The 20495-nt window shown below is 39.0% G+C and overlaps 1 protein-coding gene across 2 annotated transcripts in view; it reads right to left on the bottom strand.

Moving 5' to 3' along the window:
- Positions 1-20495, bottom strand: part of SGSM2 (small G protein signaling modulator 2) — a 475991-nt gene that overhangs the window by 75132 nt on the left and 380364 nt on the right. For both annotated transcript variants that reach the window (XM_089683765.1, XM_089683766.1), the window contains 3 exons: positions 11511-11664; positions 9961-10025; positions 7497-7642 (listed from right to left, as the gene is read on the bottom strand). In XM_089683765.1, the coding sequence (XP_089539891.1) occupies positions 7497-7642; positions 9961-10025; positions 11511-11664 (365 nt within the window). The remainder of the gene's footprint in view (positions 1-7496; positions 7643-9960; positions 10026-11510; positions 11665-20495) is intronic.

Below are 20495 nucleotides of genomic sequence, written 5' to 3'. Positions count from 1 at the left end.
TGCTCTGAATTTGTAGGTTTTCTATATGATAGCTGTGAACACCTATGATGCAGCATATTTATCTTGTTAGGAAAAGAGATTAAAAACAAAAGTATAAACTAGAAAGGGGAAATTGCACCAAATGACTTATGACTTTTGTCCGTACTACATTTAAAAAAAAAGGATGCGGCTTCCCTTTTTTATCTTCGCAAGTGATCAAGTAGCTAGAAAACAGAAAGTAAATGAGCTACAGTGCCTTGAAAAAGTATTCAGACTCCATGAAATTTTCCACATTTTGTCATGTTACAACCAAAAATGTGAATGTATTTTATTGGGATTTTATGTGATAGACCAACACAAAGTAGCACATAATTGTTAAGTGGAAGGAAAATGATAAATCGTTTGCAACATTTTTTACAAATACCTGAAAAGTGTGACTTGTATTCAGCCCCCCTGACTCAATACTTTGTAAAACCACCTTCCGCTGCAATTATAGCCTTTTTGGGTATGTCTCTACCAGCTTTGCACATCTAGAGAGTGAAATCTTTGCCCATTCTTCTTTGCAAAATGGCTCAAGCTCTATCAGATTGGATGGAGAGCATCTGTGAACAGAAATGTTCACGTCTTGCCACAGATTCTCAATTGGATTTAAGTCTGGACTTTGACTGGGCCATTCTAACACATGAATATGCTTTGACCTAAACCATTCCATTGTAGCTCTGGCTGTATGATTAGGGTCATTGTCCGGCTGGAAGGTAAACCTCCGCCCCAGTCTCAAGTCTTTTGCAAACTCTAGCAAGTTTTTTTCTAAGATTGCCCTGTATTTGGCTCCACCCATCTTCCCATCAACTCTGACCAGCTTCCCTGTCCCTGCTGAAGAAAAGCATCCCCACAATATGATGCTGCCACCACCATGTTTCATGTGAGGATGGAGTGTTCAGGGTAATGTGCAGTGTTAGTTTTCCACTACACATAGCATTTTGCTTTTAGACCAAAAAGTTCAATTTTGGTCTCATCTGACCAGAGCACCATCTTCCACATGTTTGCTGTGTCCTCCACATGGCTTCTCGCAAACTGCAAATGGGACTTCTTATGGCTTTCTTTCAACTTTTCCACTTTTCCATAAAGGCCAGATTTGTGGCGTGCATGACTAATAGTTGTCCTGTGGACACATTCTGCCACCTGAGCTGTGGATCTCTGCAGCTCATCCAGAGTTACCATGGGACTCTTGGCTGCTTCTCTGATTAATGTTGTCCTTGTCCGGCCTGTCAGTTTGGGTGGATGGCCATATCTTGGTAGGTTTTCAGTTGGGCCATACTCTTTCCATTTTCAGATTATGGATTGAACAGTGCTCTGTGAGATTTTCAAAGCTTGGGATATCTTTTGGGATAACCTAACCCTGCTTTAAACATCTCCACAACTTATCCCTGACCTGTCTGGTGCGTTCCTTGGCCTTCATGATGCTGTTTGTTCACCAGTGTTCTCTAACAAACCTCTGAGGGCTTCACAGAAAAGCTGTATTTATACTGAGATAAAATTACACACAGGTGGACTCTATTTACTAATTAGGTCACTTCTGAAGGCAATTGGTTCCACTAGATTTTAGTTAGGGGTATCAGAGTAAAGGGGGCTGAATACAAATGCACGCCACACTCTTAAGATATTTATTTGTAAAAAACATTTCATATCCCTCTACTAAGGTCAGATTGAGAGTGTGTCTCTTGTTTGTCCAGAACATATATGTGTCATATTTAACTACATAATGTTGATTGTATGTCTCTTGTTCTGTCAGATGTTCTGGTGCTTGAAACCTGATTGTAACATTTTCTAATGACTTGATATACATGTATTACTGTATTTGGGATATCTTTTGCAACTAATAAGAGCATATTCTAGAGCATAATATTATTAATAAATCACTCTACCCAAAATATCCCGTGTCAGCACACTTCACCCCTACCCTTAGAGGTGTACACAATATACAAATAATATGCTTAGTGATAATAATAAATAATATTCTTATTCCCCAAATAATAACAAACATAAAGTCCTGTATCCAAAAATCCAAAAATTTATAAAATCAAAGTCCCCTTCAAACAAAAATTAAGTCCAAAAAAATTGTCCAAGAATGGTGATAAATTCTTCAAAGTTTTGTGTAAGCTTGATTTACCTCAAAAAAACAAAAATAGAAACCACATAGTGCATTATCCTTAATATATTAATATCATATAACTCAACCAGTGATAATTCACCAAAAGTGAAACAAAAACGTGTAAACAGCAAACGTGTGCCAATACACTATGTATAGTGAAAAGCTGTGTAGGTGAATCACTCTTTAAAGTGTTTATAACACACACATAAATCACGTCTACTGCAGTAAGGAGTGAATACCCTTACCAATGTGTTTATCATTTAAGGCTTTAGATAAACATCCCCAAGTAGGTTGTATGATGGGACGAGTAAACGAGTATTATTCTGCCAGTATCCTCACTTTCACCTCCTCATAATTCAATGTGGATCCATCCACACTATTTCCTCAGACCAATTTCATCATAACCGCCATCCCGATAACGATATATATATACACACATAAAGAGATATATAGTGTAATACCGCCACACATTCGAATCACAAATTTTATTGGTGCTGCTTACAATATAAAATCTTTCTCATCGCATGTTTTAAAAGTGTGAAAAACCTGCATGCCGTACGTCCAGGAGAGTCCAAACCGCTGCAAACAGTCTTACTTCCACTCTCTAAAATGGCCGCCGCTCCACTTCCGGTTTCTCGTTTGCGTCTGACGTCACTTCCCTCTAGAGGGAAGTGACGTCAGACGCAAACGAGAAACCGGAAGTGGAGCGGCGGCCATTTTAGAGAGTGGAAGTAAGACTGTTTGCAGCGGTTTGGACTCTCCTGGACGTACGGCATGCAGGTTTTTCACACTTTTAAAACATGCGATGAGAAAGATTTTATATTGTAAGCAGCACCAATAAAATTTGTGATTCGAATGTGTGGCGGTATTACACTATATATCTCTTTATGTGTGTATATATATATCGTTATCGGGATGGCGGTTATGATGAAATTGGTCTGAGGAAATAGTGTGGATGGATCCACATTGAATTATGAGGAGGTGAAAGTGAGGATACTGGCAGAATAATACTCGTTTACTCGTCCCATCATACAACCTACTTGGGGATGTTTATCTAAAGCCTTAAATGATAAACACATTGGTAAGGGTATTCACTCCTTACTGCAGTAGACGTGATTTATGTGTGTGTTATAAACACTTTAAAGAGTGATTCACCTACACAGCTTTTCACTATACATAGTGTATTGGCACACGTTTGCTGTTTACACGTTTTTGTTTCACTTTTGGTGAATTATCACTGGTTGAGTTATATGATATTAATATATTAAGGATAATGCACTATGTGGTTTCTATTTTTGTTTTTTTGAGGTAAATCAAGCTTACACAAAACTTTGAAGAATTTATCACCATTCTTGGACAATTTTTTTGGACTTAATTTTTGTTTGAAGGGGACTTTGATTTTATAAATTTTTGGATTTTTGGATACAGGACTTTATGTTTGTTATTATTTGGGGAATAAGAATATTATTTATTATTATCACTAAGCATATTATTTGTATATTCTAGAGCAGGCATGTCAAACTGGTGTATAATGGGCCACATGCTGCCCTCTCACATCTGCTCTGTGGCCCTCAGCTGGTTTAAGGTTATGAAACTATTGTATCCCTAGCTGTTATCACTAACATGATGGTGCAGGAAGTGTGTTATTGCCTCTTTCTATGAAATTAAAGCTCAAGTCCCAGAAATTTAAAAAGATATCCCTTGCGGTGAAGCGGCACCTGCATACACATTTATACTCAATGTTCTGGAAAAGTCTAAATATTTTGGGAAAATGCTGTATGGTGTTGAGCAGGCACCATGCAAGAACAGGTTTGTAGGCGAGTATTCCCTGCAATGACTGTGCTGGGTGATTGAGAACAGGAGAGAATAAAAGCACTAAAAACTATTCCTTACACTACTTTATAAGTGAAGGTCAGTAGTCTGACTGCGTCCTTCTCAAATCCTGCTTCCCATACCTTGAATAAAGAAGTGACCTGGCTATCATGAAGAGAGTTGTGAGTGGCTATAGTTGGCAGCTCATTTTCAGTTCTTTCTGCAACCACTTCACTTAAATAAATGCAGATTGAATAAATCACATGTATGACAACTAAATTATAAGAAAGGAACACAAAAGGATTTTCTTTTTTTAAATGGCAGGAACTAACATGGTATCTCTGTTGGAGATTGGTAGGTACCACACTTAAAGCAAGCATACACTGGTACCATGAATGCCTTGATTAAAGTACAACAATGGCCTCCCATTAAAAAATATGTGCTACAGCACTTAATTAAAAGTAAATCTCTATAAAGGCTTCTTTCACATGGATGGCCAGGGAGCAGTAAACAGGCAGTTTATCATGGCTTCACTGACCCCTGACCACCAACCTAAAACAAGCATGCAGCTGGAGGCTGCTGTACACATGCCAAGGCACCTAATTTAGCATCCTGTGATGTGGTGGCATCGCTGGTGCACAGCTCTTGAATTTAGAGCAGAGTTGCCACTCTTGTGTAGACTGTGCCCGCTTACACTACACAGGGATGAGAAGATGTTGCAAGGGCTTTTAGCATTGTCAGCACTGATTAACAAATCTGTATCTTGTCAGTCAGCACCTGGCTGCACCTAGCCCTGCCTACTACTTTCTTGATTGATGGTGATGCCTTTGCTGTAACTCTTTCACTGTCCGCAGAAATGTCTGGGAGGGGGAACGACACAAAGGAAAACACAAAAGAAGTAAGAATTCAGGGGAGATGAAAGTAGTATTTTGAGCAGCACACAGTAAGGGCTCGTTCACACTTGACTAATTTCTAACTCTTGCCAAACGCCCCTATAGGGTTTGACAGGCGTTAGACTGGCATTTGGGAAGCATTTTTAACGCTCCCCAAACACTCCCCGAACGCCCTATGTGCGATTTTGAGGCATTTGGTAGGCGTTTGCCAAGTGTTAAAACCACGCCACAAACACCTATAATGAAGTTTAATGGTATTAACGCTCCGCAAACGCCTAGCAAACACCCCACAAATGCCTGCCAGGTGTTTGAGGAGCATCACCATAGACTTGAATGGGAGACTTCAACTCCTCCTCACTGGACATGAGGCGTCAGTTTTGCCACGATGCGATGCTAATGCTTCAGTGTGAACAGCACTGTGTAGAATTTTCATAGGCGTTTGAGGAGCATTAAAAACGCTTCCCAAACGCCTGTCTAACGCCCGCGAACAAAACTAGTGTGAACTACGCCTAACTGATTTTGTTTCTTTAGTTGTACTTCAACATGGCAATACTGTAACCTATGTACTGTGGCACTATTTTAGCCAATAGCCTATCTATAGATGGCACTGTAGCTTCAGTCTAAATTGAAAAATCTAGGGGGTGATTTTTGATGCTAGTTTACCTTTCATCCACACATACAAAATGCTGTCAGAACATCTTTTTTTTCCACTTGAGAAACATTGTTCAGCTGTGTCCTATGCTATCATACACTGTAGCTGAAAAGCTGATCCATACATTTGTGCTCTCCTGACTTGACTACTGCAGTGCTCTACTCGCTGGTGTACCTAAATCCACTATTAATCAACTTTAATATGTACAAAATTCTGCAGCCAGAATCCTGACTAGGTCTGGTACAAGTGATCATATTACCTACAGGCTACCAGTCGGGTTTTGCATAGACTTTAAAGGATAAGTTCACCTTTCATAACATGTTACATGTTACACGCATATTCAGATTGTAACATGTAGCATGTCAAGAAAGCACCGCTGATTCCCCGCTTTGACAACTAGTGGGGGATCTTCTCCTGCCTGCTAGCTGTCAAATTAAAAAAAAAACATGGCTGTGCAAGGCTCCGCCCACACGTCCGCATCATTCATTAACAGTGTTCTGTGAATGAATGAACTACAAGTCCCAACATCCTTAGCGGCTCTCGGCTTGTAGTTCTCAATGAACTACCACGGCACTGTGGAGCGGCATGGTAGTTCATCCAGTCTTCCGGTCAGTACATCTGCTTGCTCGTACATCCTGTACGGGCAAGCAGATATACTGACAGATCTGCAGGAGACCTGCATGGCACCATCAATCTGCTGAATGCTGGAGTAATGCTTTATAGGCTCCTGCAGCAAAAAATAATAAACGCACATTTTTCTATCTGCAAAAAAATGCCTTTTTCTATTTTTCTTCAAAAGGTGAACTTATCCTTTAAGAGCCTCTTGCTCACCTATAAGGCTCTTCTTGGTTTGGCACCCTATTATCACTCTGAACTTATATTAAAGCGGTAGTAAAGTCATTACAAATAATCCACAGCAAGCCTAATATCACAATATAATGCATTTATAGATGCAAGGAGATATGCAGGAACATCATATCTGTGTCTTATTATTTATCTTTATTATAATTTTGCTCCCTTCCAGCTGAAGACAGCGCCACTCTCTCATGTCAATGCAGAAATCTCACATATGCGCAATGCAAGTAAACCAAGCCTCAGTTTCATCTAACGTTGCAATGGTGCTTTAGCCCCGCATAGACAATCAGAATACACATGCAAATCTGTGGTCCTGCTCCCTCCCTGTGCCGATGCTGAATGTGATTGTACACACCTCTTGTGACATAGCTAGTCACATGGGTGTTTCAGAAGTTTGTGAATAGTCAGAACTCTCATTGCAATGCAATGCTGTGCAGTGATGCTGACAGAAGCAGAGCACAGCACCTGCATGAATAGACTGATGGCACGCTAAGCCTGCTGTCAATCAAGAGCAAGATGCGCATGTGCGAATGATATCATTGCAACAAACAGGGTGAAATCTCCTAAATAGCACAAGCTGTAATACTGTTAAAGACACCTGCTTGTGAGCCATTTCGGAATGGTTTATATGGCACAAAGTAGGGCAGGAGAGTTTACTACCACTTTAACTTAATTTCCCATGTAACCTCCACTCCTCTAATTCTGGTCTTCTGTGTGCCCCCCGCCCCACTCACCTACACTCAATGGGAGACGGAGCCTTCTCCTGCTATACTCCAAAACTCTGGAATTATCTTCCAAAGAACATCAGAGAGTAATATTCTCTAAACTCATTTAAATCAAATCTAAAAACTTTTTCTTTAGACAAGCATTCATGTAATTGTCTCTTTTTTCTTTTCTTTTATCCTGCGTATTTCTTGTGTTTTCTTTGTAAAGCGCTTTGAGAAGCTACCTTTAAAAGCGCTATATAAAATAAAGTGTATTATTATAATTTGAATTCTGTTAACAAGGCACTTAATGTACTTATGAAATGGCATAGTGCTGCTTGTGCAGTAGAATAGAGATCCCCCTTTAATAAGAGGCTTAACATCTGCTCCTGCAAATTTTCCTCTTTATAGTGAGGTTCCAACTGAATACTTGATAATATTTAGTTTACCTTCATATCCTTTTGATATTTGCTCCACACTTCTTTGGTAAGACCACCCGAAGCATCACTTGGTTTGTCTGGTGGAATAATGGAGTGATGGACAAGGGCAGAGAGATGAGTTCGAACTGTGGACAGGTGACGGCAATAGGCGAGCCCTGATGAGAAGTGGGACAACAGTTTCTTAAAGACCATTTGTGTAAATGGCACATGCTAAATAAGATTAAGACTTATAGGACAATTGGCAGTTATTTCATAGCTACAAGAATTTAGGGCACTGCATACATTTTCCATAGGCCTGTTGTAAATATCCACTGCTTAAAGTAGAATTCCAGTCAAATTCTAACTATGCCTAAACCTACTCCCACCCCCATTCTTAGCCTATTCTGACTACCCTGTAAAAGAAAGAAGTCTATAATTACCTAATCTGAGTGCACTTTGGTCCGGTCACATGGTCTCCCCGCCGACCGACTTCAGTGCAGAGGAGAGATCCAACTGCAGAGCCTGGGCAGTGACATCACCTATAGGCTTACTATGGGGCATCTGTTGTTGGCTGTCTTCACTGAAGCCAGTACTTAGAGCTGATCATGTGACTGGACCGGAGCACCTTCAGAATAGGTAAGCATAAACATATTTCCTTTTTTTAAATAATTTTCTTTTTATTTCTTTTACACAAAGGTTCAAACACAGTGCACAAAATTAAACATAGACCCAAACAACGTACAAGAATGGGGTAGGAGACCCCAAGACTACAACAGTCAAAATAGCAAGTGAGAGACCAGAACAAAAAGGGGGGGATGACTAGACAATTTGTTCTCTTAACTGACCATGCAGTGTCATGCATTGAAAATTCTTCATGTTAGGTAGCCTCGCAGGGCTCCGACAAGGCACACACAGCCATAGAATAGCAGTTCAAAAAAGTATAGTCAAAAACATAAAATAAAGCAAAACCTTTGAGAACCACCCAAACTAAACCCCCAGCCCGCACCCCCCAATGTACTTCCAAGCAGCAGCCCCCAATGCGAACCTATAAAGAAATTTCTTCAAAAATCAGACCAGAGGTATGTCTATAGCCAAAGTGGGCTAGAAATTTAGGATCTATAAACTGTATGGTCATATTGCAAAGGACTAATCAAAGCTTTGTGGCAAAAGCAAATCAATTCACTACTGGGCTATATCTCACCAGGTCAAAGTAAAATAACTGAAGATAGCCAGGGGCCATCCTAGACCATCAAACGAATGGATAGAACTAATGCAACAAAGAAGTAGGTTATTAGAGGGCAGGATGTGCCGGAGGAAGGCTCAGGCACTGGCTGAGGATTTGGGCAGCTAGGGCTGCCAGAACTTGTTGAATTTTCTGGTGCACCCCCTGCTTAGATACGTGATCTCATAGTAGGGCATCATTTTATTAACCAGACCCTTGCAGCATGATAAGCTTGGTGCCAGAGGTTGTTTCCAGTAAAGAACAATAGCCTTACTGACGTAAAGAAAGAGGATACTCAGAAGGTTTCTTTGTGCCCTAGTCATAGCCACTCCCTCTACCAGACCCATCAAACACACCGATACTGTTAGTGGAATGGGAAGGGCCAATACTCGCTTCAAAAACGCGAGCACCTCTTTCCAAGGTGATTGAGCCACTGGGCAATATCATAAAATATGACCAAAAGCAGCCAGAGAGTGTGCTAACACTCTGTGGAGACCGATGGATAAATGGTAGATAATTTGGCTGGTGTATAATAAATCCTATGTAAAAATGTTAAGTGTACAAGCCTATCTGTAGCTGACACCAGATGGTTGAAGGGTAGGTCTCACATATTATCCCAGTCCTCCCCTTGAAGATCTGGGACATCATCCACTCACTTAGCCCGACATTTTGCTACTGATAGAGGGGGAACCGGAAACAGCTCTTTATAGACTTCCGAGAGTGGCTTTTTAAGGGAATCATCCAATAGCAATACTTCAATAACAGAAGTATGAACCTCCGTACAGTCAGAGCAAAACTTGACCACAAAAGCATGGCACAATGGCAGATATCTAAATAGATAATGGATAGGTAGATTAAAGATGGTTTTCAAATCATCAAAAGTTAACAAGTATAGTTAGTATTTGACTGGAATTCTACTTTAAGTCTATAAAAATAATTCTCAATACTGTTGACAATGATAGCTTCCTGTCCATTTCCTTTTACTTCTATCATTCTATTTAATCTGAAACTTTTATATTATAATATATAGCACAATAATATCTGAAACCTAAATATTTTAGGAAATACATCTTAACTGCCCATAAACACCCATATTTCAGAAAAGCAACACTCGTATGGCAGCAAAAATAGTTCTTATTCATGATCAAACTGGGTGGAAAGTTCTTTTGCTAAACAAACTAATTATTCTTGGTATTTCTGCTACACTTTTGATCAGCTGATATATATTGGTAGCAGATCCACTTATTTTAGAGAATCTATATTGTTACTTACAACCATAGAATGCTCGGGATACAATCTGTCTCTTCATATTTTCACATAATAGTTTGAGTGGTGTCCTGTAGATAAATAAGTAATTCACTGTCACATGTGAAAGAAGTGACACATAATATCTGTATTTTCCACTGAAATATTCATTTTGGTGTTTCATTTTTAAAATATAATAATGTTAAATATTAAAAAATACAACTTTTTATACAATATGGAACAGCAATACCAACATCGGGGGTGATGTTTGAAAAAGTGGGGATTAGATGTCCTCCACAAAGGATAGATGCTTACTTTAATTTTTTTGACATGCACAGAAAAACATCAGCAGGAGTCTGTCTGGTTTAACCCTTGCAAGAATACGTTATGTTTTTTTTTGCATAATCTTTTAAAAAAATCCTTGCTCTGTGTATTTCAGGCAGACAAATGCACAAACATGTAAAATAAAAAACCTTGCATGTATATATTTGTTTTAATACTGGAATTGTATCCAACAATTATAGTTAACAAAAGCACATTATCACCTTTGGGCTACAGTGGAGTGCACAGCCTGAAGGCATATTTTTTCAACTACTCCTCCAGCATGCATGTGATCATTATGCCATAGCTGACATAGTGATAGTGATCACTTTACTGAAAATAACTCTTGTTTCTCTTCATTAGTAGGGATGTGAGCTGTCAGTGACAGCCAGGTTTGAGAACTAGCAGCAGCACAATGTGTTGGCGGCAAAATTTCAAAGGGGGCATTTATTAACTTATCATAAACACAGAGCAAGTTCATATAAGTTCACAGTAAGTTCATATAAGTATTGTGGGTCAGAAGGCAATAATGATAAAGAAAAAGCCTCTTCCTTTCCCCCCGTTGTTATATGTCATTCAGGGAGACCACAATTCCTTTTGCTTGAACTGTCCTTAGAAACAAGAATCAGAGCTATCACATGGCTGATGACTCTCTCTGTTGCCATGGGGGCAAGTGCCATGAAGCAGTGCTTTTACATGCTCCTCCATACACAAATGTACTGCAGCACAGTGGCTAAATGGTTAGCACTTCCTCCTGGCAGTACTAGGGTCGTTGGTTCAAATATCAACCATGGCACCACCTGCCTGGAGTTTGCATGTTCTCCCTGTGCCTGCGTATGTTTCCTCCGGGTACTCCGGTTTCTTCCCACACTCCAAAGACATGCTGGTAAGTTAATTGGCTCCTGTCTAAATTGGCCCTTGTATGTATGAATGTAAGTTAGGGACCCTAGATTGTACACCCCTTGAGGATTAGGGACTGATGTGAATGTATAACATATATGTAAAGCCCTGCTTTAATTGGCAGTGCTATATTAGTACTTTAAATAAATAAATAATACTCCAATGGAGGAATGAAGGAAAGGTGAGTATATATAGCTGGGGAGGAGGCATTAAAGTGAACCTGCAGTTTTTGCCTGCAATGAGCAATGCACAAATGTGCTTTATATTCCTTGATTTAAGCAAAGTCTTTTGGTTCCTATAAACACATTTAGCGGTTGCTAAGAATATAACTCAGTGTTACACAGGCTGGGACTCACCTGTCATGGATGCAGCTGCAACAGCTGGGAATATCATATGGAGAGCTTCCTGTGGAGCAGGATAGACAGGACGATCCCTGACTGCAAGGCTCATTATGTTGCCAGGGCATAAGATTAGAACCAAAGCCTTGCATCTCTATCACGTCGCCAGAGTCTGGAGAGACATATCAATCAAACATTGGACACGACAGATATATCCAATATGTATTGTGTTTACAAACAATTGGGGTTATCGAACAAACACCTACATGCACTCATGATGCATCATCTGTCGACAGGAATTGCCATTACTTTCATTTCCATGCTCCACTTTGTAGTACATCAGCCCGTTATCTTTATGTAGACTTTTTAAAAGTAACAATGTATTGGGGAAAGGTTTTGTGATAAATGTTTCAAGATTACATAACCTGGTTTGTAGGGTTAGGTATAGGTGACATGGAACCCCCATAGGTAAGTATCTTGAGTGAAAGAATGACACAATAAGAAAGAATAAACAAATAAAGCCATCCTTTTGGGTGAGCTCCAATGGATGCTTCGTTTTAATAATATTTTCTGTTATTTATCTTATGTTCTAGCAGTGAATTATTAGGTCACTGTGCACAAAACCGATATTTTAGTCTTCAGGCAGATGCTGGTAGGTTTTTCAGTATGCTATGAGATCTTGGTGCTTGGGTTCTCAGCTGCCAACATGCCAATACAAGTGGCCTTAAGTTTCACGCTTCCTGCTGACATTTTCATATTTACTGCAGAGAAATCAGCAGAAAAATTTGACTCCCGATACCAGGGGCGGACTGACAACTCATGGGGCCCCCGGGCAACAGGGGATCATGGGGCCCCTGTGTCCTTGCCCAAACTCAAAAAAGCCTATCAAAAAGGTACCAGGGGCATCTCATGGAGCCCCCTACTAACCCCGGGCCCTCGGGCAGTGCCCAAGTTTCCAAATGGTCAGTCCGCCCCTGCCCAATACTGTATTGGGTGTTGGGGGCACAGCTCATTTATTTGGCATTGAGTTCTTCTCACTTCTGAAGTGTCCCTTGATTAGAAGAGGTCACTAGGTGTTGGAGTTTATTAGCATCTACCCATGAACAAAATATCAGTTTTCCATGAAGTGACCTATTAAAATATATCTAAAGCCAGAATTTTTATACTTTGTTTTAGACAGAGTAGGGAATTGATAAAACCCTATCACATCTCCCATTGGGGAGATTTGCCTTAACTTCCTATCCTGAAGATGCAACAATCCCCTTAGACAGTTGTCACCCATGTCCCCACTGAAAAAAAATTTGCCAATAATCCAGTTCAAGTGACGACTCAAAATTAGGGATTTTATGTAATTTCCAGTACAATTTATAACAATTTCCAGAACGAATACAAAAGGTGACTCTTCCCGGGGGAAGGGGGGTCACATCACTAAAAACCTGACAGATGTTCTAGCCATCCCCTACTCTATGCAAAAGTTATGGCCTTAACATTCTGCTAGTCCTGTAAAAACATATGCCGTCTGGAAATATATTTTCTCATAAATTATGAAGGTTAATGTATTACAATATACTAATTAAAAGTCTCTGCATCAGACTCTTGTTTTTTCTTGTATGCCTTCTGCAAGTAATTTTATAGTTCAATGTATCCATAGGAAAAACTATAAATCTATCATTTGGAAACAGTCTCCATATTAACAGGGAAAATAGTTGGGACTCTTTATAAAGCATATTTAATATGAGTACACATCTTTTCATGATGGGGCTATCTGTATTCTTTTATATGGCTGTAGGTTTGGAATGTGTTGGTCATAGCCCTGCAGAGGCAGGTAATGTTTACCAATCAGTGAAAGATAGGCGCAGCACTATAGCTGTGATGCCTCTGACACCTTTTTTTGAACAAGTTAGTATAACCATCTAATATAGGCTAACTTTGCCAACCAATTCTATAAGCACAACGGACTTCCTTAAAGCAGAACTCCAGGCAAATCACTAAATGCACAGTTAAAAATACACTTTTAATTACTGTCTTATGGGATGTATACTTCTGTCCAGCCTTGTTTGTGTTTCACACACCACTGACCAGTCTATACAACCAGTTAGAAGACAACCATATTTCCTAAGTCAGCTTTTTATATCACCTCTCCACCTCCAACCTGCTTACAGAATAATGAATCAACATCACTACCTATGACCAAGAGCAGAAAGATAACTCAGGAACCAATAAAGCTGAACCAAGATGAAAGAGTGATTTTCCTGGCTGTACAGTGTGGCAGAGGTATGTGAATCTCATAAATTGCTATTCAGAATTACAATATTATTTTGCAAATAAGACAACAAGCAGATATTTATTTTACTGTGTATTTAGAAATTTTAAGTACAGCACTAAGGCAAACCGCTAATGACAATGTTGAAATACACATATGCTGAGTTATTTGACACAGGATTTGCAATTCTGTTCAGCTATTTTTGTGTTTTATACTTCCCTGCCATACTGGACAGCCAGAAAGATCACACTGCTATTTCTTGCATTATCATTACTGCTTCAGCTACTTCCTTTATTAGCATCTTGCTCACTAGACAGAAGTGATGATGCTTATTATTTCTCCAGCAATGAAAAAAAAGTAATTATTGGAGTCCATACAGAATCCACAAGGTTTGAGTTTATTTATTAAAAATCAAATGGTCCTGTATACAGCAGAAAGTGAAAGCATTTTAGCTTGCAAAGTCTTACTTATAGCTCAGTCCAGCGACAAAGCCTGAAGCGTAGAGGTGACAGAAAGCTGATTTGCTAAACCGGGAAATAAGTGCATCGCCTGTCTGGCTGTACAGTGCTGAAGAGGGGTGTAAATCACAAGATAGGCTAAACACATGTACCTTCGACAGGCAAACAGTAAGCATAATTAATTTGCCTGAAGTTCAGCTTATTCTGCAAAAATGAACATATTTGAAAATGTTTGGGCCTTTCAGCTCCCCCCATGACATGAATTAAGTTACCAAATTCATGCATTATAAGCTTATGCTTAAAACTCCCAAGCACAATGCGCAAAAGTACACAAAAAAGAGTCAGGCAATTCATTTCTGCTGGGCAGCAAGCCATGGTAAGATGTTCAAATCATAAGCCTTACCACAAAGAAAAGGGTTAATAAAAAGAAAAAGCTTAAGTCAGCACAGGTGCATAAGGAACATGACAAGGAACATATAGGGAATACTGATTCATGCATCAAATCAACTGTCAGGTGCAATGAGGGAATTTACTAAACAGGCACCAGCTGTGGCAGCAAAAACAACAAATAAAAAGAAACTAAAGTCACCCATTTCCCTTATTTATTTTTTCAATTTCTGCCTACTAACATATTGCCATTATTTGTATATAAATATTAATTTGAACAATTTGGAAAAAACATCTCAATCGTAGGCAATTAATGTTAAATAGTTTACATTTCCTATAGACAGGTAGATAATTAATAACTTATTGATTTTGATCAGTGGGAAAGGGGTTAGGTATAAGCACTAAAAATAATTTGCAGCTAAGTACATGCATGCTAAAACGTATAAAAAAAGAATTGCTAAGGAAAGCCAAGGTTAATGAAAAAATGCTCTTCACCTTAATTCTTCAGGGAGGGAGCTGGATGGCCAAAACCATACTGCATCTTTTATTATGATACAAGATTACAAATTAATTGTATAAAAGAACAAGATGCCCCCCTCCCCCACCGTGTGCCACAATTGTTTGGATTAAGGTAATACCAATAATTGAAGGGCCCAAGAAAAAAAGTATACCAAAAAATGAAAAATAACCAAGTGTAAAAAAATATAAAATTTATAAATAAAAGTTTACAAAATGTAAAATCAGAACCCCACAGAACCTAAAGATCCAGATGAAAGGTACCGCAGTCGTTGAAGAATTATAAGTGAACAGCATCCTCATTATTTTGTTCCATTCATCATTTGTTTGGGAAGCTGCAAAATTGGCCACATGCAAAGGTCGAGCATGTTGCAAACACCAGCAGACAAGGGAAAGCAAACCCTGTAACAACAGTGATGTCATTATCATCAGGCAAGGATACAACGTATGCATACAAGTGTCTCCATTATGACCATTTCATCAGTGATCAATGCAAGTCTAAGCCTTCCATGCCGCAATTTTATCATCTATAGCTGTGTTCTATAAGGTGGCATAATAAAGTGTATAGAAACGTGAAAGCCAAGAATTTTGGTTTAGGCTGCCTGCTGAATACATTATCCAAACTTATTAAATATATTATATATTTGCTATTCATGCTAAATAGATGCCCTTAACCTGAACAGTACAATTAAACATTTACTTTTGGCTACAGGCTAATCTCACCTAAAACTACCAATGTAGGTGAGCTAAAGTGAAATTATAGTCAAAACATTTTGGGGGATAGAGTAGAGAAGGGTTAAACCCCTCCAGGTTAATGTTTTGCTGTCAGTGTACCATTGTTGAAATATATCTTCAATTCCTGCTGCAGAAACACAATAGGAAATTAGAGAAAATCTCCCAAAGCGATGGAAACTCCATTCTTAGACACTTAGCCTGGGTTCACACTGATGCAGTGCAAAATTTGCACCGGTTTCTGTGAGATTTCCGCACCACATCATAATCGTGCCCCATTCACACGAACTATTGCAGGTGTGTATTTTAAGTTAACAACACTCCAAAATCAGTTAGCAAAACTGTGATGTGCAGAATCAGATCGCATGGGTGTGAACACCCATGTGATCCGATTCTAGTGCGGACCACAAAAAGGGTCCTGTACCTTTTTGGTGCGAATGTGGTGCACTTTGAGCCATACGAAATGTATGGCTCAAATCGCACTGCACAGAATTCACATGTGATTTGCACAGGAATGCGGTGCGGTGCAGTTGCTGTGCGAATCACATGCGGTATGTTGCACTGCACAAGTGTGAACCCAGGCTCAAACACAATATCCAAAACCAAAAAAGGTTTGGCCTATAGAGACAGTTTATATCAACTATTGGCTTCTTCGAGTAATTGGGGGACTTTTCCCTGTGCAATGGCCATTTTAAAATCACATTTCACTGCATCTACTTCATGCTCAATAATGTAAAAAAAACAAAACATCATAATGTGCAGAAGGAAACAGTTGGAGCTGGAGGTTCTTTGGCAGAAATATCACTGTTTCAGTTTAGGAATGATAGCAGAAGCCTGGAATTATATAACCTGCACAAGTCAACCCAAATATAAAATATCAGTCTTACGTGGAGGTGGAATTATTAGAAAATGAAAACCGTGCTATAGGAATCTATTGTACTAAAGTTATCTAAGATTTTAAAAAATGATCTTGCAGTATTAAATGTTCTTACATAAAGCAAACCGTTTGAATAGCCACTTTTGTCAAGAATGCTATTAAATTAAACATTTCTTCTTCCATGTAGAAAATTCAAGTATAACTAAAGGCAAAACTTTTTTTCTTGGTTATTTATTTATTTTTTAATTTTAGATACAGTACGGGAGAGTTACAACCCCCTTCAGTCTTTTTTTTTCGTCTGTGCCCCATTAAGGAGATTTACCTTCACCTACTGTTCCACAACTAAACCTACTAAAACCAACTAAAACAAAAATGAGAAAAGATTCGGATGTGTCCCCAGGATCACCGAAAGAATGTCTTCATTGGAAGATTTCCCCTCTATTAGTGTTTGATGTCAACACAAAATTTGGGATTTTCTTTTACTTTCACTTTTGATTATCTCCACTCTATCCAAAACGGTAAAAAAAAAAAAGGTTTCATTTTAGTTATACTTTAATATTATGAAGACTATAATAGTTTTTCATTTGGGGTTTGGACAAGTAACCATTTTTATCAGTGATGTAGTCATATTTGCTATTGTCAACTTTCATGTCTAACCTGAAGACAATGGACCTAATGCCATATAAACACTTTAGGTTAGCCTGCACAATAAATCAGATTCTTTTTTTTTGCACTGGGAGTAAGGTCTTCAGAATTGTTGCTATCAAGAGTACAGACACTTTTCAGATACATTCAAAGGCATAGTTCACCGTTACCAAAAAATGTCTATGCAAATAAGGGACGTTTGTAGAAAAAAACAAACTATACAGCTTTGACCAAAGTTGAATAATGCCCTTGCCATAGGTGTAGGCCATTTACATACCTCATGAAGCCTGACTGGAAAGCTCCTAGGACATTGCTAAGAGACACCTAGCTGTTACTGTTCCACTCCACCATCACTGTAGCGAGCCCTTTCTCTGATTCAAACCCCCTCACATGGCCTCTCTCTCTCCTGATGCAATATCTCTGAGCTCAACATTTGAGAGCTCGCTTCTGTGATGGTGAAGGTGAAGAGTAATAGCTAGGCCTATCTTAGCAACATCCTTTGCAGCATCCTGGAAGTTTTCCAGTCAGGCTTTTGGGGTATATAAATGGCCTACACCTATAGCAAGGGCATTATTCAATTTTGGTCAAAGCGGCACAATTTGTTCATATTTACAGATGCATTGGTAGTTTTTTGGTAAAGGTGAACTAATCCTTTAAAGCTGAATTCCAGGTATAGCTATTTTTGAATAGTTTTGCATGTACCATACCTGACCGATCTCCTGTGGAAGCTGGAAATCACAGTAGTAAGCACTGCTATTACAGTGACTGCTGCTGGTTTAAGGCTCCCATGCCAAGTGCCTGCACTAGCTCACCATTGCCTTCATTCAGAAAATAATTTGCATGGGATGAGGTGGAGAGGCAGGCTGGTGACATGATGGTCTTCACCTCATCTAATCAGAGAATGCTTTTCATTAATTCAGAAAATGCATATCATTCTCTGAATGGTGACTTACCAAGCAGCTGGTCTTTGTTCACTAAGCAGTAGGGCAGCTGCTCAGCCTGGGACTCAAACGCCAGCGGAAATCACTTTCACGGAGATCAGACAGGTATTGCACGTGCATAATTACATTTTTCCAAGCTGGACCCATGTAACTATGCAAAAATAGCCATACCTGGAATCCAGCTTTAACACATGAAGGCCTGTGTCCCAAAATAATCTACATAATTACAGTTTTTTTTGTCTATGCCCTTTGTAGGAGAGATTTCCTATCACTTTCAGTCCTCACATGAAATAAAGAAAAATCTGCTCAATAGAGCAAAGACAGCAATAAAAGTTCAAACCCTTTAACAGTATGTGAAAGAACCAAAATGAAAAATTCTGGCTGGAGTTGGGCTTTAATGCTTTACCTTAACCACCCAACCCTCTACTAGAAAGTAATCATATATGGACATACGCCTTCTAGGGTAACAAATTGTGCTAACATTTGTACTTCAGTTATTTTTTTATATATGTTTGAGCAAAATAGTATTTTAGTATTATACCAAATTCAGAACTGTTTGTGCTTTTTATATATACATTCCAAGCAAAGTAAAGTCTATAGAAATGATAACACCAAGCATTGTATACCACTAGATAAGGAAGATATACATTGTAAAACATTTTCTTTTTGTCAAACAGTCTATACTGATATACACATAACTGTAAAAACAAAACTGTAAGTGTAATGCGTTTACATTTTTGGGAGTTCATCATATATTTGTTTTGCCATTTAATGAGATGGTCTAGGAAAACATTGGTCCTCCACCAAGAAGTGGCCACAAACCACAAGTCTCATTACACAGGGCCGTGATTAATGTGCAGCTGTGGAAACTGTGGAGCATGGGGGGATGGAGAAGGTAACTGCAGTTTTCTAAAGACCTTTGCTTAACTATGTCACTGCCAGAAAGGTCAAAGGTCAAGCCAGACATAGTAATTATGCTGATGTGTCTGCCAAAGCAATACCCATAGTGTACTGTAAATGGCTGTATAACTTTCCACTACTGTCAATGCTTTGTAAATTGCAATGACGTAAACGTATGTGGGTCAGACAGCATCTAATTAAAACATTTTTCTTAATTTACATTCCAGATGGTTTTAATAAAGACTGCCGAGCAACGTGTATATTTACGTGGTATGAATGGATTTCCCTCATGCGTGCCTATAGAAAGAATAGTCCTTAATACCGATAGTGACAGGAAACCAATACCATTTATATTTTTATTCTCTAATGCTGTATATCGGACACATGAAAAAAAGAAAAGCAATTGTCCTACTAAGTCAGGTCTTAAGCAGTATAGAAGGAATGTTTCTACATAGTCAGTTCTCCCAGGAGTGGTGGTCGAAAGTTGCTTCCATGTTTGAGTAGCGACTGGGTATGCAAGGGGGAAAGCACCAAAAGCAGAATGAATAAGGTCCAGATTCAATTTTAATCAGCTTCTTATATCATAAAACGCCAATGCATTTCAGGGGTTCAAAGGGCCTCCTTCATCAGGGATTAGTACTGCTGAGCAAAATGTGTACTGGACTGAAATAAGTGGAGTGATCCTGTAGCGTAATTAGTAGGATTGCTCCAGATGTTGACTAAACCCCTCTTGGCATATCCACAGCAGAATGCCTGGATAAGGTGTTGCATGTTGTTCTTAATTAGGGCTGTATTTAGCATAATGGCACTTGTAGGCCAGTGTCTAGTTCTAGTCTAGGAAGGAGGGATGTTGAAAGTCAAAAGGCTCATTAGAATTCAGAGCACATTTACTCATTCTTCCCTTTTTCTTATTTGTTGGTCTATAAAGTTAAAATGTAATTGGTAAAATAAAGTAGACCCAATGCTGCCCCCTATTAATCCATTCTATTATAAAAAAAACTAAAAAAAGAGCTTTTGCAAAACACTATCATCATTTAAGTGTGCTAAGGACGGCAAGTCTGAATAAGTCCCTGCTAAAAGGGCCTCTGTTGCTATTTTGCAAACCTGAAACAAATGCCTACATACAAAGCAATCAATGAAATATCTACCTGTTCTGCTACCTGTGACATCAATTTGCACTGGGTTGGAGAGAGAAATTTGCTAAAAGTTCTGCATTAAACATATCCAGGGGTGTTGGATGCTGATGTTCCCTGCTATGTGGTTTCCTCTGCTGGCTCCCACTTT

Source organism: Staurois parvus, unplaced genomic scaffold, assembly GCF_062004578.1.
Source record: "Staurois parvus isolate SC_StPar_1 unplaced genomic scaffold, SC_StPar_1.0 ptg000321l, whole genome shotgun sequence".
Lineage (NCBI taxonomy): Eukaryota > Metazoa > Chordata > Amphibia > Anura > Ranidae > Staurois > Staurois parvus.
Note: the sequence above shows the minus strand (reverse complement) of the source record. Positions and strands in the feature narration are given on the sequence as shown.